Raw genomic sequence first — 25,224 nt, 5'->3', positions numbered from 1 at the left:
CCAGTCTGCCATCAGCAATACTAACCCACGAGCACTTGATGAGGAGCGATCGTAGATAGAGAAGAGGCGTGCCAAGGTATTAAGTAAGGGCTTAGATTTAGACGATAAGCTATATAAAGATGTGGGCTAAAGAAGACATATGGGCTAGGGAGACCAAGACTGAGCATAGGAAGTGTAAAGCTAGACTAGCGTTCGTAGCCCTTTCGGCTTGGCCGCCGGGCGTAAATAAATTGTGTGTGTATTCAGTAGCTTCAGCAATGTCGTCCTAGCCTTGTGCGCTCATACGCATAAATAGGTCAAACGGAACGCCATCTGTTGGAGTTTGGTAGGGCACTATTTTCAACACCATCCTCCCTTCCTACATCCTTGGTCACAATAAGTATATTGAAACACCTATCGATATTATTGCCTTCACGGTAATCCCTTTCTTCCAGCACCTTGCCTTCATACACATCGTTCGTATGCTGGTACCCAGATTCACTCTATGTGATTACAGCTGTCGACCTTCTCAATGTGTGTAGCATATCTTGCATACCCCTTCGGGCCTATAGCGTCATTGCAAGCATGCAAAAACGTCCCGTTTCGGCACTCATGAGCATAGGTTCAAGATTTGGTCGGTAATGCGATTGACTATGTACCTGCTTGTTGTACGCCGGCCTAGCACCTCCTACCAAAAAGTTTGATATGAAGTCAAGAGAACATTCTGTTGTGCTTCCCTACCGAGCTGCTCAACCAGATCTTTTGCCGCTATCTGTCCGTTTTCTTCGGCGAACTCACACGCTCTACGGACTTGTTTCCCGCCATCTGACACAATATCCACGCCGTGATGGAAGAGCCAAAGTAGTATGTCTATCCTTCCATGTCCTGCTGCAATTTCGAATGCGGTAGCACCCATGTATCTGCTACCTGGGTGGTTGATTTCGGCACCGCGTTTGTGAAGAATTTCTGCAATGTGGACGGAGCCAGTCTTGGCGGCAAATTGGAGGGCGGTCGCCCCTTCCCAGATGCAGGGTGGTGCATTGACATCGACACCTCGATCCAGAAGGTATTGAACAATTTCTAAGTGACCTAGCTCAATGGCCAGTTGTAGCGATGTGCGCTTCATGCCAACCGTTGCGCTGAACCCTAAGTCCGCCCCAGCGTTGTGTAGGAGTTCCACCATAGCGAGATTCCCAGTCGATATCGCCTTCAATACAGCATTCAGTTGGTCCCGGCCTGAAAAGCTGTCACCAACTTCGACTGTACTATTGGGATTACCGCCAGATTCTAGTAGGATTTCCACAATCTCGATAATACCTGTAGCGATTCCCTCTCCAAACAGCGAAGGATGGCTACGAACAATATCATACTCACTCTGGGGTATTATGTATGTTATTCTGTTGACATCAGCATGAGTTGCGAGCATTCTGACCATTTTTTGGTCCCTTCTCCCGATCGCTTCTCGCAGGGCTGGAATGGCGAAGCTTCCATTATGGTTAGGGTAACGATGGTTAAACAACTCAAGAATAGCTTCAGTCAGTTTATGAGATTTTTGTGTAGCAGCTAAGAGGGCAGAAGGATCATTTACATCCGCACCATGAGCGAGCAGTTTGTAAACGAATGCCTCGTGGCCACGTTTGATGGATTCTGCCAGAGATGAGGCATTCGTCTGATGACGAAGCACGTTACAATCTACCCCATTGTCGAGTAGTAGCTGAAATGTCGCGTGATCACCTTTCTCGATAGCTTCCGTAAAAGGTGAAAATTGTTTCACCCTCCTTTGTCCGGACAATCGACTCTGCGTTGAATTCAATCTCAATGAACGTATATTCAGAGATTGGAGAAATATCTTGTTTATATCGAAGTTTGTTGCACAAAAATTCAATAATCTGAGAACATGCGGATTACCCCAACGCACGGCAAATATTCCAAGACCAGAACTGGCATTGATACAGGTGGCTGTATCAAGGAACAACTCAACAAGCTGTATATTGCGCATCAAAACTGCAGCCGCAATACTTGAAGAATCTGGCGGAATGCCAACCGCCATTAGAAGTTCAACAATATCTTTACGGCCTCCCAAAACCGCAGGAGTTATCATATCGAGATCGCCAAACAACCTGAATGCCCGAGTGCTTCCAGACATTCCAAGCAAGGACGGTTTAAGGGTAGCTACGAGGCTTCCTTTGTTGATGGCGATTAATTCTTGGACCATATCTTTATTTTCCGTTTCAACAGCAGCAAATAGAGCTAGTTTGAGATGTTCCTTGTTTGTAATTGTGTTGAGAGCGCCCAAACTCTTCAGTAGGTCTATCATGTCTTGGTTACCCCATCTGATGGCTTCGGCAAATGGTGTGGTATTGTACGTCAAAAGCGAACATCCCTCTAGTAGATACGGATCTACATCTGAAGGGAGGTTTTTCACAACACGTTCTTGATCATGTCTACAAGGGGATATGTCGTCAATCCTCACTCCCATCTGCACATACTTCGTGACCAGTAGTGGTTGGTTTCCACGAATAGCCTTGCACAAACATTTGGAGTCTGGAGTAAGTCCTATCTGTTCCAGAAGGAATTCGATTAAACTCAAGTTGCCTTTGTACGAAGCATCTTGGAGGAGAGGATTCATAAAAGAATTGTCGACAGAACCCTTGTTTTGAGGAATTGAATCGTTTTGTAGGATGGACTGGATGACAGGTACGATCTTTTTCTGTTGAACGATTTCGCTGATATGACGGCATAATTTGCTTTTACGATCAATAAAGATGCGTTGGACTTCGAGGTTGAGCGGAATCTTATTATGGTGGATCAAAACATCTACAATCTGCTCGGTTCTCCAGAACATCTCGCTGTCCAAATCCAGTACGGTTATGACAGCATGGTGATCTAGGAGTTGTTGCAGGATGTTGCACACAACTGGTGGGAATGTAAACACATCGTATGGGGACTTCGAGCCAAGTAGACACGCAATGGGCCTACCATCCTCAATTAGATGACTCAAAGTTCGGTTTGGATCAGCGCCTGCACGTAACAGAACTTTCACGACCTCTAGACGACGAAACTTGCATGCTAATCCAAGAGGTGTGAATGTCCTGCCATCAAATCTGCAAGTAACTCGATTGATATCAAGCCCTCTTCTCAAGATAACCTCTACGAGAGTTGGTATATTTGATTTGATAGCGATAGTGAGGATACTTTGCTGAAGTGCTCCTGCGTATGGATGAGGTAGTGCCTCCAGCATACCCTCCATGTGGGCAACAGGAAACTGTCTGACTTGCTCGAAGATAGTGTCTAGCACCGCATAGTCGGAGCCAGCGAAGTTGTTCATGAGCAGATACAGTATCTGCTTCAGTATGACCAGATCCACAGAAGCCTTTTGAAGTTGGTTTGGTTCGCTTGGGAGTAAATGTCTCATCTGATTGATCGAAGCGAAGATCTTGGGTTGATTGTCTTTCAACAAAGCCCGGAATTCGTGGAATAGTGGGATGTCGAGGGTACTGAATAAAGACATGGTGCTCATAGGTATGAAAAATGCATTCCGGAGCCTTGATATTCCAGGGGACGAGTATCCAACAACATCATCGCATTGATTGAATGGACTTGGTTGGGAGTACGATACCAACGATCCGGTCTCCCAGATGTTGGCATTTTGGGATAAATCATCGATTCGAATAGGAGTTGGAAGATTGTCCAGGAGCGTGTTATCGAGAATTTGGTGATCATTTAGCTGGAAAGCACCAAGAACGTGTGCCGAATTCCAGTATGACTCAAGATCATACGACTCTACTGGAGAGCATGTCGTTGATATGTTGTTCAAATGGGTGCCTTGGACTTCCAGGCTGAGGATCTTTTCTTCAATTTCCTCATCGTCCGACCGGACTTCAATGCCGGTCGGCAACACTTGCTTTGTACACCACTCCTCATTTTCACCACAAGTCTTATATCGGGCCGTCTCTTTCTTCACTTTGTCTCTAGGAAGTCTCGTCCCGTAGGCGTATACGTGGCTAACGCGCTCACCCCCATCCCGGTTCTTGATGATGTGTCCAATGGTATGCCATGTTTCGCGAGTCAACTTCTTCTTGAAGTCCCATCGCATAAACTGGGTTTCGTATTGTGGTTTACTCGAGTAATTTAGTTTAACTAAAAGACTTCACATGAGGGTTTTATAATCCTACCTTGCAGAGAAGCCCTTCTTTTTCATAATATCAATAACGCCGCCTTGTCCCATCAAATTTTTATCTTCGAATAGATATAGCCTTTGAATCGTCTCCTTGTGGTATTCCCATTCTGTTCGAGATATTCGAGGATGGTTTGTCTTTGGCATGGCTAGCTTGTAATCTACTAGGCTGCAGAAAAAAATAGGGTTGCAATGTCTTCTCTATAACTAAGGCTGGATCGAATCCTTCTTTTAATACTGATTCTGCGAAGAGGATCTGAAACCAGGAATATGAAATACGGAATATGGAATCCGTAAAACCAGATTCTGGAAAATGAGCTTTAGAAAGGGGAGCGCCCGATTAACAATCCAGAATCTGGAAATCAAGTGATTGGCTGAGCATTCTCGAGTCCTTTGGGGGCTGAAGGCTGAGCTTGACCGGTTTGCTCCGCCTCGTTCTTTGATTCGGCCACTCACTATCATGTGCATCAGCCACAATGTGAAGACATGTAACATCATGCATTTGATCAGCACACAGACCATCCAAAACATTGCAATGCAGACCAGAATCTGGAATTGAGCAGATTGTGGTGACAACCTCGCTCAGCCTCGAATGCCACGTTGGTCTCAAGTCACCGCTATAATCATTCTGCTACACATGCTAGCACAGCATGAGTGAAAGGGATAATAGGGTCGACATTTAATACAATTGAGACTGTTCGCATAGGCGTGCTATAGAACTAATACGCAAGAGGTAACAGGCGACTAGCGATTGATTTTTCGGAACATCGGACTTTCGGAATCTGCCCTTGACTCCCCCATAGCACTAAATACCAGAATCTGCTTTCTCGAAACACAACGTAAGACCAAACAACAGAATCTGGATATACTCTGCCCCAAAAACATTCGTGCGATTCCTTCATCAGTACCATGAAAAATGTAAGAAGACCCAGATTCTGGAGTAGAGTTGTGTATCTAAAGCGTGCTCATCCTCGCCATCATGCATCATCAACAAAGATACTCGCTCACTCCAAGTCGCTCAAACCCACTTCATCCTCTCTTCAAGCAAAATTCATCAGCATGGCCAGCTGGTCCCTTGAAGCACGCATAGCCCTCGTCACTCTGCTCATACAACTCACGATACCCATATTCGTTCTTATTATCAGGATAGCATGGAGAAGATGGATTTCAAAGCACCATAGTACGGTCTCATCTTCCTAGTATTCCTGGTATTGAACTAAGCGTGCGCAGATAGCACGCAAGCTCTACTTCCAACATACCATGAACATCTACCAACAGCATTTCTTCCGCCGCCATACCGTAACAATCTCAGTAGGACGTGGACCTTTTATACATATGTACAAACGCATCAATATCTGTAACAATACAAATAAGGAAGGCTATTAGAGGTTGTAATTATCACCAAAGACATGTATCTCTTATCAAAACTATTCCTTCCCCACAAAACGGTCCTTATCCACCAACACACCCCTTGCCATCTCCAGCTGCTCATCCGTTTGGACAACCAGCGTCTTATACCTCGCACCACTTGCACTTATATCCGTGACCACATCTTCCACCTGAGCCTCATTCTTCTTTTCGTCAATCGCGAAACCCAAACACTTGACGCCCTGCACGACCGCTTGCCTCAATTTCCCGCCCTTCTCGCCGATGCCTCCCGCAAAAACAAGCGCATCGACCTCGCCGTCCAGCTTCGTAAAGTAGGGACCAACGTAGTTGAGAATGCGATCGGCAAAGATGTTGAAAGCGAGCTTGTCCTCGTACCGATCCGAAGAGCTGATTTTGCCGAAATCAGTGGTTCCGGTTAGACTCTTCCATCCGCTTTGCTTGTTCAAGATTTCCTCGGCTTGAGTGATGTGCATCTTCTCGCTGGAGCTGTGCGATGGCTTTCCCGCGCTGTGCGTGTAGTGAAACATCAATGATGGGTCAATAGAGCCCGAACGCGTGGCACCCGGCAGGCCAGCGAGGGGGGTCAGACCCATAGTAGTGTCTAGCGATTTTCCGTTTTTGATGCAACAAGCAGATGCGCCTGAACCGAGATGTAGTGCGATGATGTTGACCTGGTCGACTGGCTTCTTGAGATGCTCGGCTACAGCATTGACGATGAATGAGTAGCTGATGCCATGAAACCCGTACTTTCGAAGCTTATTCTTTTGCGCCACTTCCTGGTCAATGGGGTATGTGCATATGTAATCGGGAAGCGTGTTGTGGAATGAGGAGTCAAAGTACGCAATATTCTTAGCATGCGGCAAAGCCTCCGCTACTGCTCGGACAATGGTGAGTGCGGGAGCGTTGTGAAGTGGTGCCAGATCAGAGAGCTCCTCAATGTGATGATACGTCTCCTTGTCAATGACCTGGCTTCTGGGATAGTCACCACCATGCACAACGCGATGACATGTGAATCGAATATCGTCTGTATGGTTTAGCTCCTTGAGGCCCTTGTCATTCGTCAGGTGCTCGAGGACATATCGGAACCCATCTTCCTGCGATTTGACGATCTCCAGCTCTTTCCCCTTGATCTTCTCATCACCGCGCTCGTATTTTAGCTTTGCAGGCGGTGCGGTCAGCCCTTCTACAGTCGCCTCGGCCAGCTGTACTGGTACTGAAGAGCCATTTTCAGGCGTCTTGTATACGGATATCTTGACACTAGACGACCCCGCGTTGATTGAGAGTATTATTTCCGGCATGTTGTTCTCGGTATCGAGGAAGGATTTAGTGGTCTCAATATGACGTCAGTCAAGAGAAGTACCCAGCCTTGCAGGGTATTTCTGTTTCGGAAAAGGAAAGAAGTTGTTTCTGTATGTGAGATTTTCACGAAGAAAGAATCTTTCCCAAAACTGAGTTTGCAATGCGGTGTTGTAATAAGCGTATGTCAGGCATGCAACGTGCAAGATCGAATCATCGGAAGTCGCGGAGCTCTAGACCAACAATTTCTTTCGGTATCAAACCGTGCACAGTCGCATCGTCATATGTACGCTAGTTTTCGATGCGTCTCCACTGGCTGGATGATCCCAATGCCGTATAGGGCGAGGCGCATTACAGCAGCGTGGTGAGCTGACACTTGTAAAAGTACATACAAAAATGACGTCATTGTCGACATTCACCTGGACTAGCTAATGATTGCAAGCGACTGAACTACCAAAAATGATTCCATAGAGGAAGTGTACTTCTCAGTTACTGGGGGTTTCGTGGAAAGAAAGAACCACACATTCTCATCATCGCAGAAACGTGCGTGTCAGTATTGACAAAGCGATTCATAGCTTGACCACTTCAACCAATATTATATGCTTCACATGAGAAATTATGAAGAAAAAGAATTCCCAATCTCTAGAACATGGTTCCCAAACTCCACAAACCAAATAGAGAAACTCTCATCATGTCAACGCAATACTAGCACATCATCCACACAACAAAATTACCAAACACCCAACACTTTCCTTGCTACAACACGTGCCCACAGCAACACAAACCTCCTATAAACTCCCACCACCGCCATCCACACTAAACAATCAACCAACCCCTCACATACCACCCACACCTTCTCCTCAATATCCCACCTCACACCACCTTCTCTCCAACCAACACCCTCAAAACACACCAAACCTACGCAACCCCCCATCCATCTCAACCTTCCCATTTCCAAACAACACACCTCTTCCATTCATTCCCAGCCAAACCACGCATCTCACCACAAGGAAAGGACTATACTGGACCGAACAGAATGATGATTAGTTTTAGTATACAACTCTACATTGTTTCGACAAGGAAGAATCGAAAGGAAGTATTGTGTAGCGGAGAAAAAAAGGGGGGGAATACTTACGATGTTGCCGGAATCTTTTCATGATGAGACAAGGTGAGGTGAGACAAATTACAGTATTAGCATACATCATCATTTCCGTAGCTCTCTACTTCACACATATCGCGAACCCAACCGTCATAACTTTTAACAATTTATCATTTCTCTACCCTTTTCATCCGCGGAAGACATCAAAGATACAAAGCAAAAGCCATTGCCATATGGACATTTGGAACCCTTTGTCCCCTCCCCCTCCCTCCCCATCACCAACCACTGTTCCTGGTCGTTCTTTTTTTATCTATACATGGCGCCTCCCATCCACCATCGCCCCCGACCATCCCTTTGAACCAATGATTTAGGACCCCTCCTCCCTCATGAGCCGGACGAGAAAATCCCATAATAACAAAAAAACAAACCATCACAATGAGCCAGCCCATGAATGAACACACGCACGCACATATGCGTCTTTTCCAGCCTGTGACCTCGAGTGTTTGAGGGGTAAAAAAGAAAACAAAAGTCGCACACGCTTTGCCGTACCAATATATCCTGTATGAAATGAGCCCGAGAGAGAAACCTGAACCTACTAGTGAAAAAAAATAACAGCAAAGAAACTCCAAATTGATGCGATAACATGCATGTGTGTGTGTTTTCGCGCTCGAACAAAGGGTCAACAACGCCGCTCAAATGGGAGAAACAAACAACGCTCTGCGCGGCCGCGTCCTTTTCGCGACGCCGAGTATAACGACAATGCCAACGTCATCAAGGCCATGTGGAAGACCATGGCGCAAGTCTTTTTTTCTCCTTTTTCTTCTTTTCCTTACCACATTTCGCAGTTCAGTTCGTGGGCGCTGACGGCATCTCCCGATAATAGCGAATGGCTTTGCGGGGCCTGGGCATAGAGACATTACCGAAGAAAACTCTGGACCGCCGAACCAGAGCGGACGTCTTGTTTGCTTCCGAGATATCCAGAAAAAAACAACCGGGTACGGTCTATCTCGACCGGCGCAAAAGGCATTCTTCAAACAACGAAAGTGGTAACATATTAACCACCTTTCCGATCAGCAGCATTGGCAGGCAATGGCTCACCCATGGCTTTCTGCTCTGGCGCCCTTGGTTTCTTATTCTTCCCCTTCTTACGGGGAGCTTGTTGTTGCCAAGAGCTAGGGCCAGAACTTCCTGCATTCGCTTTGTTTGTGCGCTCGTGGTTTTGAGTAGCCTTTTGTTGCTGGCTGTTGCGGTTATCCTTGCCGTTGCTGTTCGATCCATTTGTAACCGATCCGCGGCGGTGTTGCTGCTGGTTGTTTGACTTTGACTGTGACTTGTGCCCATTGCTGCTGTTCACAACCTTGCTGAGTTCAGAAGAACGTGTCACAGTTGGAGAGGGTGTGCGAGTCTCAAACACTGGTGACAGTAAAGGGATGGTTGCAGATTTGACCTCCTGGGGATGCGCTCGCTGCACATTTGTCGTTTCTAGAGGTGGAAGACCATTGGGATATGCAGGCGCAGCCCACTGAGGATTAGGAACCATACGGGTTGGCGATACGTCTTCAACGCGATCACCGTTGTGGTTATTGGGTATCTCGTAGTTTACCCAGGCATCGCCAACTGTAGGAAATGGCTGCTGACTTTCATCGGATGCACGCGGCATGCCATTCAACTCCACTGATGGGTGCCCATTCATGGACCCATTGACAATTGAAGGCCCCATGTTCTCTACTACCTTTTGCCTCTGCATTTCCTGGAGTACTAATTGCTGACGTGCCTGGAGCTGTTGGATTTGTTGAATGGCTTGGTCGTCGGGATACATGGCAAGTGGAGCTGAAGGTGGCGCCTCAGGTGGAGCGGTATCGAATGTGTCAGCCTTGGGACGGGGCTGTGTAGGAAACGAGCCATTGACAATGACTGGACCGTTATCAATAGGCGCAGGCCGTACGGAGTCAACGCGCGACTTGCGCTGCTCGGGCACGGCATCGTTTGGCTGGGCAATACCGCTCGAACAACTTCGCATATGACCTCCCAGTGGAGAAGGTGATCTTGTTACCCGCCGCAATGCAGTGTTCAAAAGAGGCTGGGTAATCTCTGGCGACACCCGTCTGCGGCGCTGGGCCAGTTCGCTGAAAGATGGAATTGCCGACACAGTGTACTCTTGTAATGAGCGTACCGGCGTTGGCTGCGGCTGCGGCTGCGGCTGTTCTGCTACAGAATAGCCCACGTAGTCCTTCGGTGAGCCATTATCTGAAGATGGGGCCGAGTCCTGTTGAGCAGCCATTGGATTTACCGGAACATCTGACGTGGCTTGTGCAGTTGAGAGATCTTGCGAAGACCGTGCAATGGGGTAGCCGGCAAACATGCTTGGGTCAACGAACTGAGGCATAGGCGGATACCCAACAATGACAGGCTGCTGAGCAGCGTTACGTGGCGGCTGCGAGTGCGAACGAAGTGAGGTTGTCTCACTAGCATTTGATGCGCGGTGAACACCTCGATGTACACCAGGCATGCTACTGCTCAGAGATGGCGAAGATGGGTTTGTCCGTGAGCCATCCTGTGATCCGTTAAGATCCACCTGAGAGGGATTGTAGAAGCCAGGGTAGTGGTATAGGAATCCCTGAGGGAGAGCGTTTGGCGGTATTCCACGCTCAGCCAGCCTAGGGCTTTGACGTCCATTAACATACGGCGACTTTTGAGGTGACCCGCTCACGCTGTTTGGTGCTCGTCCTTGTGCTTGTGCCTGGGCAACGGCATGGGCATGCATCTGAGCAGCTCTTACTTGGTGTGCTTGCTGAGCATGCTGCTGCGCGGCCAACTGCGCACGCAAAGAATTTGACTGCATTTCCAACATCTGGTATTGCTGGTACAGCTGATCATGGAGCTGGTCGTGAATACCTCGAGGGAAGCTGAAATATTCTGGACCAGCACTTGCAGGAATGGGTGGACTGTGCAGAAAGGGTGGGCGACCCTGACTGTAATTCGAGCTGTTAGAAGAACGTCTGCTGCCTCCATGCTGACCCTTGAGGTTAAAACCGCCTCTCCCCCCGCGCGAGTTGGAACCACCGCGGCCACTGCGATTTGGCACACTCGAAGTGATGATTGCCTTTTGGGACTGCGGTTTCTTGAAGATGGCGTTGGACTTTTCTTCAGGGGGATACTCAAACTGCTCACACACTTTGTCAAGCTGCTGACCATCTGCGAGCAAATCGAAAGCCCGACGTATCTCCAGATGTATCCCACGCCACGCGTAGTCATCTGCCGAGTTTCCGAGATTTCGATCAACGTTAAAGGGCTCCTCTACACAAAGGCGGTTGACGCCTTCCTTCTGACCACCGCCCGGGTGCCAGCCTTTTTCTTCTCTTGGTATGCGTTTACCCTGGCGCACCGAGATTGTCTCCTTTTCGTAGTCTACCTCATGGCCATATAGACGGAAGAAGTGAAAGAGCAACTGGCCCAGACTTTCCCTGTTCTTTTCCCCAAAACCTCTCAGCTTTCCAACATCATCGGCGAAACTCGATAATGACGGCTGACCGGTCGTTCCGTCTCGTGCTCGCTGGGGGAGCTCATGTAGATTGGGCAGAACCGGTGGATCCCGTGTTTGAAGAAAGTTGAGAATCATACATATCCACGTATACGAACTGATTGTGCCACCAATGCCTGCCAAGGGTTAAATGAGAAGCAAGAAGTGTTGCAGTGCACTTACCAGCATCGTTAAGGATACGGCGTTTTGTCCAGTATTTTATGATCATTGCCAATGGCCGTACACGGTCATCTAGCTGGATGTATGTCTTGATCATGCGTGTATTCTCGATTGCGGCGACGTTGTTCACGTTGATATCGCAGGCGAGCTGCAGCTCGGGATCCCAGACTTTTACTATCCGGACCTTGGCTGCGGGAATACACACGACACGTTCCATGCCATCTGTAAATGTTAGTCGCAGCCAAGCAGAGTGACATTGCTCACGTACGCTTGTCGAGAGCCTCAGCCAGCGGGTGCATCTCTTCTAGCCTTTTCATGGGCGTTTGGATGCAAATGTCAACTACCAGGGTTAGCGCGGAACTTGGTGTAAAGCGTGACGCTTACCATCGCTCTCCGATGTCCATAGCATGTTGCCCGAGGACCCAAACACGTGGACCATCATTTGCGTACCCGGAAACTCAGTTTCCAGTATGCGCTGCACCTTTTTCACGAAGCGCTCTCGCGTATCGTTATCCTGTTGCTTGGGCAGCAACCGGTCATACAGCTCGCGCATGTCACCGCTCAACTTGTCGTCTTCGTGGGGGTCCAAGCTCTTCTTGGGCTCCTCTTTGGCCTTGTCCAATATCTCGTCTGATTGGTAAGGCATTCGTCTCCTGCCCAGCATGCCAACATTGGTTTCGAACCGGCATTTGAAGGGACGGGCGGGCCTAAGGGTAGGCATGGCGCCGTTTGCTTCGGAGGATACGGAGCGTGGCGAATGGCCGCCCAGGCCGCCGTTGGGCGAGGGCGAGCGTGAGGGCGTGTTGTATTTGCGGGCGACCTGCAAGGGAGTAGAGGGGACTGAGCTCGAGTGGTGCGAGACTATAGACGGTCGCTGCGGTCGCGCCTGTGCCTGTGTCTGTGTGTCGGTGAGAGGCGGCTGCGCTGCCTGTTCCCGCTTGCTTGCCATGTTTGGAGCACCGTTTGATGTCACCGTGGGCGTGCAGTTGGGCACGCTGCGCTTTGTATCCTTATGCCCATCTGTGGTATCTTTGGGTGCCTGTGCCGTCTTGACGGGAGGCTTCTTGGAGTGGGTGCGGCCTGAGTCCCGCTGGGGCGGCGGGCTCAGCGAGTGGGGAGACACAATTACGGCTGGAAAGGGAGTGTGCGAGAGGGATTGATGCACTTCGTCGATGCGCGCAAGCTGCAGGAAGGGGTGCAGCAGCAGATACGGGGGCAGCTGAGCGTACTGGAGGTGCGAGCGCAGAGGTTGCTGCGGCAAGCAGAGGGCGGGCGAGTAAAGGGCGGCGGCGTGGTCCTTTGTTGGGCGGGAGTCGGTGTGGATGGGCTGGGGATGGTGGATGTAAAGATATTGGGGGTTGTTGTGGCGGCGGTTGGTCATAAACTTTAGTGGCCGATGGGTAGGGGAAATCGAGCGGTAGTCCGGGAGGGGCTTCTGCCGCTGCTCACTGTGCCAGGGCAGAGGACAAGAGAGACGGGGAGAAGGAGGGTGAGAAGTGCTTCCAGAGCAGGTCGAGGCAGCGCGTGAATGAGGCGGGCGCTTTTGCAGCGAGTGTCGTCTTGAATTGGGCGGGCGAGCGAGTTGCTGGTGCTGGTGCTGGTGCTGGAGAGAACCCCTGCTGGGCTGGCCTTGTGGGAACGATGTGGTGGGAATGGGGGGCGCTGAGTGGTTGGACGGGCCAGGCGCTAATCAACGGGCCAGACGCAGGTGGTGTGGTGGTGGTGGGTGGGTGAGTGGGGAGGGAGGATGGGCACTGCAGACAGCGAGCGAAGCAGTGCAGAAGAAAAGGGCAACAGTCTGTCTGCGAGGTTCTGTTGCTTGCAGTATGTAAGTACAAAGTACGTATAATGCATGGGGCGTAGGCCTAACGGGGGGATAAACGCACAGAGCTACGTCTAGAGCGCTTTGGGGAGGGCGCGTGCCGTCACCTACACCAGAACCGTGACTGGCGACAGGGGCGCCTTCTCGACCGACTATATGCACTTTGCACTCCAATCTAATGAGCCCATGAGGGCTGCGTCGTTGCCGGGCAGGGGCTGTGGGTGCAGCAAAGTACCGTCGTATCTAACAACTAGTAGTACATACTATGTACCTGGATTGTCTGGACAAGACTCGACCGCGCCATGGCTTCCTGCACCAACATCACGACGATTAATACCACGACTACCAACCACGACGGCCATGGCTACGACGTCGGGAAGCCTGCTCCGCGCTCGGAGCACCGAGCAAAGACAAGGAAGGCAGAGGGGAAAGCACACGCCCACAGCGCCACGGTGGTTCAGTCTAGGTGTAATGCAATCGACTAGGTCAACTGGCACCCTCAGCGCGTTACACATGCTCAGCACCCAACTGCGTCAGCCCCAACGCTGCTGACTAGGCGGCATCTGGCCATGTCCCAAGGCTAGTTCTCGTCTATCCTTCCAACAGCGTGGAGTCGGGTTGACCGTCGCTGGCTGGGCGGCATCAGCACCAAGCAGTAGTACGAGTGGTAGCAGAGGCAGTAGCAGTAGCACGCTGGGCGGCGGCAGGCAGGGCGGCGCTGGAGCCCCTTATTGCGTACATGGCAAGGGATGGCGGCCTCTGGTGAGATTGTAGGGGGGGTGTGTTGGATGCCAGGTCAGACGGGCTGGCACTGTGCCTTGTACGTACATACGTATGTAGACCGCAAAGAGCTGCTGCAGACCGGCCTTCGCACAGCGAAAAAAGAGTATTTTTGGCCTCGTCTGACGCTCATCTCATCTCACCTTGACCGAGTGTACCGCGCGAACGGATGCAGGGACAGCACCGTGCTGCCGGCAGCCAAGTGCGGCCCTCTCCTGAGGCCGTCTCGGACAATCTCGTGTGGTTATGCCAGGGCTTGCGCCGACTCAGGGAAAATGTTTTGACGCAGTAAATTGGGGCTCAATATGCGCGCAATCCGGGCCCGTTTCACATGGCCGGAAATATTTCTGGGAGGGGGAGGGGGAGGGAGAGAGGGCCACGGCAGGCGGCAGGTGCGTGCTGCGTGGGGTGCACAGGGCACGGCCACGGCCACTGTCGCTGCTCCTGCCATTGCGGCGGCGGCGGTGGCCGTGGNAGTGGCAGAAACGGCAGGCGCGCTGAACCCCAGGGGAAGCCGCAGCCGATGTCCATGTCCATGTCCATGTCGCCGCAAGTACTCTAGCCGAGCCATGGCGGCTGCTGCACCGCTCCGTCTGCACGCCACCATGACTGCGCCGCACCATGCCCCGTTTCTGCTCCTCCCACGCATGCTGTACACACGCCCCACCCTCAACCCGCTCAAAATATTTCGTACATTCTCCTCTTCAGCCATGGCCCCGCACCGCATAGGTATATACATAGACTGACGGCTGAGCAACCACGTTGCATCTGTACCGACATGGCTGATGGTCCCTAGCGAACCCCGCCCTCTTGTATGACTCCGCCGACTCCAACACTCACCACCACCATCGTGTCCGCTCATAGTATACCAGTATTTGCGATCTGCAGGAAAAGTTCCGCCCCGCCATCTATGAGTTCCCCAAGGTGATTGCAACGGCACAGAAGCTGCTTCGAGCAAGTATGTCTTGCATGTTTCCATGACCCTGCTCGCTTGCTGCTGACCAACACCCCCCTCCCCCAGGCCAGGTGCTTAACATCCCCGTCATTGCAACTACCCAAAATCGTGCACGGTTGGGCGAGACGTGTCCAGAGCTGAAGCTCGATGCCCCCGATGGCGTCAAGACTGTTTGTCATCTTGACAAAACTCTCTTCTCCATGATGCATGTCTCAATGCCATCCACGTAGCAATTCAGGCTGATTTCTCTAGTACCCCGGAAGTTGAAAGGGCCCTCGACTCTCTCAACGCCCCCGGCCCGCTGTCCGCCATCGTTGTTGGCATTGAGAGCCATATCTGCATCACCCAGACCACTCTGGATCTTCTCAGGCGAAAGCACAAGGTATATGTCATCGCAGACGGCGTAAGCAGCTGCAACAAAGAAGAGATTCCAATTGCCCTGGCAAGATTAAGACACGAAGGCGCCATTGTCACCACCAGCGAGAGCTTCTTGTACGAACTGTTTGGAGAAGCCGGCACACCCGAGTGAGTGGCCAAACAATTCCGCATGATTTTGACAATACCTAACACACCGCAGATTCAAGGCACTCATCAACATTGTCAAGGAATCCTCGCACACCACCAAGGACACTTTGCAAGCCCTCTGCAAATTCTAAGCTTGACTAAATTTAGCCAGCTTGTAAGCAGCCTCTCCAAGTTCCGATAATCTAGATGACCGTCAATATAAATAAATATCCAATCTAACACCATCTGTTTCCCAAGTACATGGACTGAGCACACTCTATACATCTGAATACCCCTGCTCTTAGTATATTACTTTAGTACAGCGCGCGGCGGCTCTGACTTTCCCAGTCAAGCCAAAACAGCCACATAAACCTTGCCTTCCATCTTGGTCTTTCCGTGATTGTTTTTGCTTCAAGCCACAATGACGTAATCGCCGCATCGGGTATGTGGTATGCATAATTCGTACTTGTAATGCCGCTACTACACTCTCACCCATTCTTTCGTTCAAGATACACAGCCTCATCCCCATAACCAAGCAACTTCTCACCCAACCTTGCACTAACCACCTCTGGCTTCTCAAACCCAAACTTCCCCCAAAATGCCGTCGTCCCATATACAGATGCCAAACAACTTGTCTTGTACGCCTGAGCCGCCGTACCCAGTACCTTTTCAACCCCCCTTTGCGCGAGACCAGACCCCCTAGCTTCAGGCAAAATAGCCAAATCATGAATATAATACTGATCCGCATCTTTTGCTATTTCTCCAAGCAGCGAATCCAGCTCAGGCGGTTCCTGGTGCCGGATCGGATGTGAAATTAAATAGCCATATAGTGTGTTGGACTCTTCGTCGTCGAATAATCCAAGACAACCTGTTGGAAACAGAGTTATGCGTTCGAGGAAGACGGCGTCGCGTTCAGCGAGGCCGGGGTGGATTGTTGCCGCTATGTGGGAGAGGTGGGGGAGAAGGGCTGGGGTGAGGGTGCGCCATTGTAGTTTTGTCTTCTTGACGGATGGTGGCGTGTCATCCATTCTTGTGTATGTTGGTTGAGTTATGGGGTTAGTTGATGTATGTATGTTTGTAGTGTATGTAGTATGTATGCAGAGCGGGACTGATTACTACTACCTTGGAATATTGGATGATTGGTTCTCGGGGTGCGGTCCGTGCATCGGATGACTATTTAGGAAATACATGACTTTCATGCAAGATAAGCGTTGCAAGTCCCGGAATACTTCCCATGTCTCTTAGCGGTGAGCTAAGAAGTTAGCAAAGTCCTTTCACGTGCTGATGCTGTTTAATTGAAAAGGCAATAGATTGGCTAAATCCTCACATACGATATAATCTGTCTATTGTTGGCGCGAAATTCGTAGCGGTCCCTACCTCCTCTACTTCTCAGCAAATTTAACCCCACAGTGGATTTTGAACCATATCCCCATCAATATCTGTTACTATGCTGCGGCTGTCCGTGCTCAATGGAGTGCAGCGTGTCGGTAATAAAGGAATCGATGGAAGTGATCTGGTCCGCGTGCGCCACCTTTTCCACTAACCTTTGGGCTCATGACGACTATTGAACGCCAAGAGTGTCATCTCACAGGTACTGTAGATTTAAACTCCAGAATAAGCGTAGACGGAAACTTTCCTATGACCCAAGTTGGAATCATCGCTATCGGTTTTCTTTCGCAAGTGCAGAACTGCAAGACAATAAAAACTCTGCGCTATCATTCTGTTTCTTTTGAAGCTACAAGCACTATTTCAGTTGTTCGCCCTTCCATAATGAGCAAGTCTACATCTGATGGGTAGTTGGCAACCCCCTGATAACTGGCGAGACTCGTCGATTATTGCGCCACATCGGCTAGCCCGAATGTCTACTGGCCGGATTGAGCACAAACAGGCGAATAGAATTTCCCTTTCAGGGGCTAAAGCGCCATCGTGTTTTATATTTCCTATGGTACTAACCGAGAAATAGCATATACTAATCTGATATTGACCTCAAAGTATGTACTTGTATTGCACTACGACTTGCCCACTTACCCAACGGGTTCGCGAGGCTGCACGCTAACGAATCTTGAAGATCTCACTAGAAAACCAGCATGTCACGACAAGAAGCGCCACAACAATATGGGCAAGCTCGACACCATATACCCCTTAGCTAAGCTCCCTGAATCGCATGTAATTTGCACCACTTGACAATATGATATATATAATGAGCTCGGCCATAGGCATAGCGAACAAGCAGTCCTCTCCAAGCCCACCTAGAAGACCTCCATCATGCTCGCCCTCAAACTCATCCTCATAGCCGCAACCAGCGTACTCGGAGTCGCTGTCCCCGAACCAACAGCAGCAGCCCAGCAATCCGCTATTTGCACAAAAAACAATGAAATCCTCAACGCTCTGAAGAAACTCGGCGTACCAGGCACAAATTTTTGCCGCGAATATATCAACCCACCCAAAACAACCACCGTAACATCGACTATCACACCTACCCCCGTGTAAGTCTACTTGGGAACCAACGCATATACACACTTGATTCACAACGATCACTGACAATCTCCCAGGATAACCACTAGTACCGAAGTAGTCACAGTAACAAGGACCCAATGCGGCCAGCAAAAACGCGCCGCATCCCAGCACTTTGAAATCGAATACTTCGACCAAGGAAGCCGTGTCAAGCTCGACAAGCGCGCAAATATCCCTGCCCAACTCGCGCGTTTCCCTGCTGCAAAAATCGCAGATGCGTGTCGCTGTCTCTGCTTGAAGCCAAAGACTCCTCCTACTCCTATCGTTACTACTGTTACGACTTTTGCACCTGTACCGGTAAGTTTTCTTTGATCTTTCCTTGAAGAAGAAAAGGACATATGAGAGAGTAGGTGCTGACGGTGAATTAGACGGTTAGTGTCACTACGACCGCAACTGCGTGCGTTGAGAGTCGACCACCCGTATGTGATGCGCCGGGCCAACCCTGCGATTTGGGGGACCCGGGTAAGTGCTGTAATCTGACTTGCTATAATGACCCGAGGAGTTCTATTGGTCCTTATTGTCTGTGAGGTTGGGTGGAGATTGTTATGGATGAAAAGAGTGGATGGTTGGGTTGGTAGAGGGGCTTTGAAGTGTATGTAAGAATGTTTGGACTGTAATGTGTTAATTGTTAGTTGGAAGATGACATGGCTTCGAGACAGAGTATTGTTGCTAAGCAGATGCGGGGTCGTTTAACGATTGAAGAATGTCAGCATATTAAGAGTTCCATGTCGACATCGTTTCAATAACGTATCCTCTCCTCGCTTCCGGCTCAACTGATTATAGTCGGCTTTAAAGTAATCCCAAAGACATTCCAATTCGGCGAAACAAGGGAAAATGGGGGTTGTAGAACACCTTTGCTATTACAGTGATGCTTCACAAAGTTAGAAGGTCAATCGGAGCCGCACATCAGGAGTCATATTGCTGCTTCGTCTTCAGGCTTTACTTCTTCTCCGAGAAAAGACAGCAATAGGTAGGACAAGTGAAACAACCTGGTAATAGAACAATATAAAAAAAGAGCTGTGAATCTACACCTCGTCCAGCATCAACTCGGAACGACAACAGCATAGATCCACGGACCAAGGAATAACCAAATTTATCATTGGAATACCACTCAGTATATACCAATCTTACCAACCCCACTCTTGAGCTGAATAAGCGCTACCATCGCACTTCACCGCAACCCACACTGCGCTCTTCTCCGCGACCCACGCACATGCTGCATCAAAGCGGAGCAACCATGCATACCCGGTACTTATGCAGGAAAGCGGCACATATAACTCCATGCATCGCACCGCCCCTAGCCCTTCCCCGCAAAAAGGACGGGAAGAAAAAAGCAAATAAGAAAAGAACGTCCACGTCCCTCCCCCGACAATCATCGGAGTCCTCAACGCCTCCCACGGCGCGCCATCTCGGCACCCTCACAACTTCGCCCTAACCCTACCGCTACTCCCAACCCCACCCCTCACCCTCGCACCCCCCACCCTCCCCTCTTTAAACTCATCCACGATCTGCGCCATAGTAACCCACTCGACCCCCTCATGCCCATTAACCCACTCAATAAACCGCTCATGCAACAGCAGCACCTGCGGCTTCCCACTCACCTGCGGATGAATACTAATCGGAAAGACAAAACACTCTCCCTCATTACACTCGCGATATAAATACTCAAACTGCTCTTTCCACAACCGCTCAATGGTGGCGGTGTCGACGTAGCCGTGCGTGCTGGGTTGCGAGAGCGAGAGTTGGAAGGGCGGCCAGTCGTCTAGATGCCAGTTTGCGGGGATTTCGACAATGGAGGAGGGGATTAAGGGGGTCATGGGGGTCATCCAGTGGGAGGCAGGTTGTGAGGTGTTGGTGCTGGTGTGCGTGGTTAGGTGCGGGGAGGGGAGGTAGTAGGGTTGTGAGTCGTGGTGCATGAAGGAGTGGTCGTATTCCTATCATTCCCGTTAGTAAGTTGGAGATATGTTTTGTTTGGGAGGGGTTGGGGGGGGGAAACGTACAATGCCGAATTCCTCGAGGAGGGCTACGGTTTCTTTGCTGGTGCTCCAGGCTGGGGCTGTCCAGCCGCGAGGCTTTTTGCCTACCATGTCGGTTAGGACTTGGATGCTTTTTGCCAGTACGTCTCGTTGCTGTTGCTCGCTGAGTGTTGAGACGAATTCGTGAGTGTAGCCGTGAAGGCCTATTTCATGGCCTTTGTCGATTATCTTGCGGATCTGCTCTGGGAAAGATTCTGCCGTGTGCGCGGGTGTGAACCAGGTGGCTTTGATCTGGTACTTGTCTAGAAGCTTGAGTAGGCGGTCGATGCCTACGGTTGCACCAAAGACGCCGCGGGATACATCGGTTGGATTGGCTGGGTCTCCGTTTTTGGTATTCAGCCTTGGAGTGATTTTAGTCAAAGAGACAAGGTATCATCTGAAGTGAACGTACCATCCGCTTACCTAGCATGGGCGGGTAGTCAGCCGTGTCCTGGAGAATTCCATACTTGTCACTAACTGCATCAATATCGATACCATATGAGCACAGAACGCGTTTCGGCATATTGACGAGATGAATGTCTATATTGGATTTACAATGGGACCTTGTAGCAGCAAGCTATTCCTGGGCTACATGTCCTTCTTATCATTTTCCCAAGGCACTTCAACCGCTGTAGCCGGTGGCATAGCAACAAGCATGACACACCGACATACCGGTCAATTGGCGTTACCCTGCCACTTCTGTTCCATAGCGTGTGTTCTGTAGAGCCACATATATGCTACGGACTCGTCATGAAAAGTGGATACTACTACTATACTGCATGTACGTAAAACTAGCTTGCAGCGGCCCAGGAACCCAATTCGTCTTGGTGCAGCACATTACGTGGGAATAACTGTAGATTCATACCCAGATAAGCGAAGGTAAGGCGTGATAGTCGCAGGCGATAAGTAAGACGGAATTGAGCGCGCAAAAGGCGGGGCAAAGGCAGCATTGCCGAGAGCGGCGCCCGCATTGAAGTTGACGTAAATGGCTCTGACAGCCCCATGTTCATGTACGATTGTGCAGACTGCTGCGTTGATTTGCTTCTATCCTAGGAGTTCTGGGCTGATTTTCACGCCATGTTGTTCGTCGAGTGTGAAGGAACGCCGTACCAAGTGAGTTGTGACGTCATTTTTGTCTCTGCAACCTCCTGTCCTTGCTAATACATCTGCATAGATTGGCTACCAGCATGGCCAAGCTGCTAAGCTACAGATCAATCGGAGCATTGAGTTTTATGCATGCTTGTTTCTGAAGAATTGCAAGCAAAGATGGCCGCAGGTGCTTGAGCACACTTTAGTGTTTGAGCAGCGAGCTAAAGAGCAATGGCCAATGTTTCACCAAGAGATGCAGGGCATTGCTGATGGCTCCGGACGCGATTTATTAGACATTGTGGCGTTGAATGTTCGGACGGAAATCAACTTTGGGCTATTCAGCGATGGATGCACATCGCTCTCATGGCATACCAATGACCACGCATGGCTGGCGCAAAACTGGGATGTGAGTATCCTATTCTGGAAAGAATACGAACCAAGATAGAAGTGCTGACATAAGAAAGTGGATGACGGAGCAGAAGCAAAACCTCATTATCACCAAGATAACTCAGCCCAATAAGCCCACAATAGTCCAGGTCACCGAGGCAGGCATCATTGGAAAGATCGGCTTCAACAGCTCCGGTGTGGGTACTTTGTTCAACGCGATAAAAGTATACGGTGTAAATTCAACTCGAATGCCCGCTCACTTCGGCCTACGAATGGCTTTAGAGAGCAGATCCGCGGGCGAAGCAGTCCAGGCTCTAGAAAGTTTCGGAATGGCATCTTCGGCCCATATCCTCATAGCCGATGCAACGACAGCTGTGGGCCTGGAGTTTACCAAAAGTACATTCGCTCGCTTATCGCCAGACTCCACTGGGAAAATCGTTCATACGAACCATCTCCTTCTCGAACACCCCGGCGAAACCGATACAGTGTGGCTAAAAGATTCGTTGACTCGTTTTCAAACCATGACTGAAAATGCTGCGGCTTTGGGTAAAAACCCCAGCTGGGAACAAGTAGGTCAGCTGTTTGAAGATGAACAAAACGCACCAGGTTCAATATGCAGGACTGAGACAGAGGAGACTGGAAGTGGAACGCTTTTCAATATTGTAATGGATTTGAATAATAGAAAGGCGACCGTGAGGATGGGTAGACCAACAGAGGTAGAGGAAACGATCAATCTGGAACTTTGACGTAGGAAGTAGATATTACATATCTTGCGTCATTCTGAAAAGGAGATGCAAGCTTCACGTTGCACATAACGTCCTGCAATCATGACCTTGTGAAATATTGCGACGAAGATTTCTTGTATTACATCGGCTAGCAATACTGTACTATGTTCTCCCTTGGGGAAATACCGCCTTTTAGCCTTTAATATCTAGGTTTCCCTGCAAATACTTCGAAGCGTACACTAGACTGTATCCCGTAAAACAGTGCTAGGCGGGGATTTTGCGATTGGGAAGCCAAGGCCTATTTAATTGCCGGGTGATTTGTGCCGCTAATGGCAGTAGCAGTATGCTAAGAATCTGACGTGGTGGAAATCGAGCCACGAGGTAAGGCTCAGGGGGTGGAAGATGGGCAACGTGTGTGATTATTCCCCAAGGCTTACACCAGCAGTTGGGCGAACAATACTCCGTGTATAGAAGAAGCCTTTTTTCACAAACATCCATTTACGAGGTCTCCGGTGGTATCATAGTGGCTATATCGAGACGTCCCAGTATTACTGACACTGAACAAGCAGCATTCTGTCGTGAAATGACAAGGTCATGGATCCAGAAACCCGAAAATCTATGACGTACGAAGAAATGACTGAAAGTCGCCGGGTCATCATGATACCTCCAATATCATATCCGCATTGTCGTTCACATTCAAAGAAAACTCCTCATTCCAGTCCTGGGGTGGTAGATTAACATATGGATAAGGTCCAATCGGATCCGTGCCATCGACCGTCGAAGTAGTAGGGTTAAAAATCGTCCAAAACTGATAAGCCTCGTCGACTTCAGTAAGCCCAGAAGGCGGCATCTGGTATTCACCCACACTACTCGTGTCCGATCTAGCTTTATGAAATGAAGGTGGATGAAGACTGGCCTTCTGTTCCAGATACTCCAGGTACTCGGTTTTGACTGGTAACAGCAATCGTTCGTATTCTTCATAGCATCTCCTCGCAGCCGACCATCGTTCAGAGATGGATAAGAAGCATTTGGAAAAGACGTGCATCCAATCTTGCACTTGCTGCCATGAATAGTGATATGCTATGTCTCTTTTGCAACGCTGCAGGCCTTGGAGGAATATGAGGGCGCAATTGAACACATGATGACATGGGTGGAACACGTATTTGATCTTGCCGGCTTCTGCTTCGGATTGTTGAAAGTAGCCGTCGGCAACCTTGACGGCATTGACTAATGCAATCATCATTTGCTCCTTGCTCGGGTTGGGTATTCGGCGTGAGGTGCGATTCAACAGTGACAAAATGTATGGGCTTGCAATGTCCGAGTACAAGCACATCTCAGTCCACCGTGCATTTAGGCTTTGGTCTGTGTTGGCGTTGGCGGCGGCGTATATTTCTTTTTGCCAATTCGTTATGTTCTCGACACATTGCTGAATCCACTGCTCCAGTGACGTGAATTCATCAGAAAAAGGATCGCCGTGCCACAAAACCGAAATGATTTCTGCTTCAATCAAGCGAAACCGGCAAATGATGCGTTGGGTGAATTTCGATATGCGCCCAGTAGGCAATATGCTAGTTTGAGTAATGGCCGTGTCGTCTAGTTCCAACGGAAAGGTGACTTCGATCTGTCTGATAGGCAAACTTGCGGGCCGTAGAAAGATGCAGCATACGCCAACCTCCATTTCCCATGCACACCAGAATATCCGACGTCGCATGTCACGCTCATAAGCAGTGATCTTGGGGTCATTTGGTAGTTCCTGATGAAGACCAAGGTCAATGACTGCTTGGCTAATCAGGCCTGTCAGAAGCCACAAGTCTGCCATCTTGGGATTCAAGAAAATGTATTGAGACAAAAGCAGAATGGCTTGCAGTCCGGGAATGTCGTTGGTCGCAACTTCAGGGATCCACTGCATGGCGTGCCGAACAAGCTGATAGGCGAGGTCGTTTGCTTTGCGTACATTATTCCGTGCACTAGTGGTCAGGGATATGGCCATTATTATGCAGACTATGTAGCGGTTACGAAATGAGTGCTCGCCTGCGTCTGAGGCTGGAGAACTCTTGTGGTAGACGGATTTGAAGGCTTTGGTGACATCGTTGCGATGGTAAATAGGGTACTGCGTAATGACGCGATCGAGATAATTCCGCAAAAGTTTATTTGCACCAACCTCATCTGGCATGAGATCATAGAAAAGGCCTTTGGTTTGTTGCGGGTTCAGTATGGATCTTGGGTGGTTCTCGTTGAGATCATTGGACAGGACAGGGCCCTTCTTGGACGGTAGCCGCGTACCCTTGACGACGCATTGCAGGAAGGGTCGGGCCTTGCAGACGCCGAGAAATGACGGCGTGATGTCTTCCATAACTTGGTTGACTAGGGTGTCAGCAAAAGCACATTTGTCTGAGCGCCACTGCGTGGTCTTTGCGTCAGAGAAATTAGAGTCTGCAGGCGAGGGCATGGCAGCAGTGGGATGGGCCAAGGAGGTGGCATTTGATTGAGCACTGGGGTTCTCCAGCCTGGCAATGTGGGCTTCCAAGAAATCGGCAATGGATCGCGGAGCCTCCTGCTGGGTCGACGAGTCGAATCCGACACACTGTACTCCCGCGCCGACGCAGCGCGAACAGGCGGGTACTTTGCCGTCACACTAACCGCTGTTAGTGAATAGGCACAAGTGTCAGGAGAAGGGTCGCGTTTACTGATAGCTTGCGTTTACGGCAGCGGGCACACGCCAGTACACGGCGACGGACCTTTGTACGGCTCTGCATGGTAGTCGAGAACGAGCGGTAGACGTCTGTACCACGA

The 25,224-nt window shown here is 49.9% G+C and overlaps 10 protein-coding genes across 10 annotated transcripts; 4 read left to right on the top strand and 6 right to left on the bottom strand.

Moving 5' to 3' along the window:
* Positions 1–3,104: 3,104 nt before the first annotated feature.
* On the bottom strand, positions 3,105–3,389 carry COCVIDRAFT_111801 (hypothetical protein; the record flags this gene model as incomplete). The annotated part of the gene is made up of 1 exon (XM_014696393.1): positions 3,105–3,389. A coding segment is annotated over one exon (285 nt), but the record flags the coding sequence as incomplete, so codon positions are not given.
* A 2,194-nt stretch (positions 3,390–5,583) lies between these two features.
* Positions 5,584–6,843, bottom strand: COCVIDRAFT_19967 (hypothetical protein; the record flags this gene model as incomplete). The annotated part of the gene is made up of 1 exon (XM_014696369.1): positions 5,584–6,843. One exon carries the CDS (start codon positions 6,841–6,843, stop codon positions 5,584–5,586), a length of 1,260 nt encoding a protein of 419 aa, XP_014551855.1.
* A 2,151-nt stretch (positions 6,844–8,994) lies between these two features.
* On the bottom strand, positions 8,995–13,021 carry COCVIDRAFT_30681 (hypothetical protein; the record flags this gene model as incomplete). The annotated part of the gene is made up of 4 exons (XM_014696392.1): positions 8,995–11,597; positions 11,644–11,862; positions 11,909–11,980; positions 12,025–13,021. The coding sequence occupies 4 exons, from the start codon at positions 13,019–13,021 to the stop codon at positions 8,995–8,997; spliced, it is 3,891 nt and encodes a 1,296-aa protein (XP_014551878.1).
* Positions 13,022–13,281: 260 nt separating this feature from the next.
* Positions 13,282–13,586, top strand: COCVIDRAFT_111735 (hypothetical protein; the record flags this gene model as incomplete). The annotated part of the gene is made up of 3 exons (XM_014696391.1): positions 13,282–13,362; positions 13,383–13,468; positions 13,529–13,586. The coding sequence occupies 3 exons, from the start codon at positions 13,282–13,284 to the stop codon at positions 13,584–13,586; spliced, it is 225 nt and encodes a 74-aa protein (XP_014551877.1).
* A 1,366-nt stretch (positions 13,587–14,952) lies between these two features.
* COCVIDRAFT_41902 (hypothetical protein) lies at positions 14,953–15,853 on the top strand (the record flags this gene model as incomplete). The annotated part of the gene is made up of 6 exons (XM_014696390.1): positions 14,953–14,971; positions 15,039–15,054; positions 15,115–15,200; positions 15,264–15,402; positions 15,450–15,722; positions 15,775–15,853. The coding sequence occupies 6 exons, from the start codon at positions 14,953–14,955 to the stop codon at positions 15,851–15,853; spliced, it is 612 nt and encodes a 203-aa protein (XP_014551876.1).
* A 336-nt stretch (positions 15,854–16,189) lies between these two features.
* Positions 16,190–16,729, bottom strand: COCVIDRAFT_30679 (hypothetical protein; the record flags this gene model as incomplete). The annotated part of the gene is made up of 1 exon (XM_014696389.1): positions 16,190–16,729. The coding sequence occupies one exon, from the start codon at positions 16,727–16,729 to the stop codon at positions 16,190–16,192; it is 540 nt and encodes a 179-aa protein (XP_014551875.1).
* Positions 16,730–17,966: 1,237 nt separating this feature from the next.
* Positions 17,967–18,621, top strand: COCVIDRAFT_111799 (hypothetical protein; the record flags this gene model as incomplete). The annotated part of the gene is made up of 3 exons (XM_014696388.1): positions 17,967–18,187; positions 18,254–18,512; positions 18,592–18,621. 3 exons carry the CDS (start codon positions 17,967–17,969, stop codon positions 18,619–18,621), a joined length of 510 nt encoding a protein of 169 aa, XP_014551874.1.
* A 1,012-nt stretch (positions 18,622–19,633) lies between these two features.
* On the bottom strand, positions 19,634–20,753 carry COCVIDRAFT_19962 (hypothetical protein; the record flags this gene model as incomplete). Its single annotated transcript, XM_014696368.1, has 4 exons — positions 19,634–20,149; positions 20,216–20,591; positions 20,643–20,653; positions 20,709–20,753. 4 exons carry the CDS (start codon positions 20,751–20,753, stop codon positions 19,634–19,636), a joined length of 948 nt encoding a protein of 315 aa, XP_014551854.1.
* Positions 20,754–21,307: 554 nt separating this feature from the next.
* On the top strand, positions 21,308–22,452 carry COCVIDRAFT_111820 (hypothetical protein; the record flags this gene model as incomplete). The annotated part of the gene is made up of 3 exons (XM_014696387.1): positions 21,308–21,343; positions 21,405–21,725; positions 21,784–22,452. 3 exons carry the CDS (start codon positions 21,308–21,310, stop codon positions 22,450–22,452), a joined length of 1,026 nt encoding a protein of 341 aa, XP_014551873.1.
* Positions 22,453–23,086: 634 nt separating this feature from the next.
* COCVIDRAFT_19960 (hypothetical protein) lies at positions 23,087–25,187 on the bottom strand (the record flags this gene model as incomplete). The annotated part of the gene is made up of 2 exons (XM_014696367.1): positions 23,087–25,066; positions 25,170–25,187. 2 exons carry the CDS (start codon positions 25,185–25,187, stop codon positions 23,087–23,089), a joined length of 1,998 nt encoding a protein of 665 aa, XP_014551853.1.
* Between the last annotated feature and the right edge of the window lie 37 nt (positions 25,188–25,224).

Source organism: Bipolaris victoriae (genome assembly GCF_000527765.1).
Source record: "Bipolaris victoriae FI3 unplaced genomic scaffold scaffold_125, whole genome shotgun sequence".
NCBI classification, from domain to species: Eukaryota; Fungi; Ascomycota; class Dothideomycetes; order Pleosporales; family Pleosporaceae; genus Bipolaris; species Bipolaris victoriae.
The sequence above is the reverse complement of the archived record's forward strand: the minus strand, read 5'-3'. Positions and strand labels throughout refer to the sequence as shown.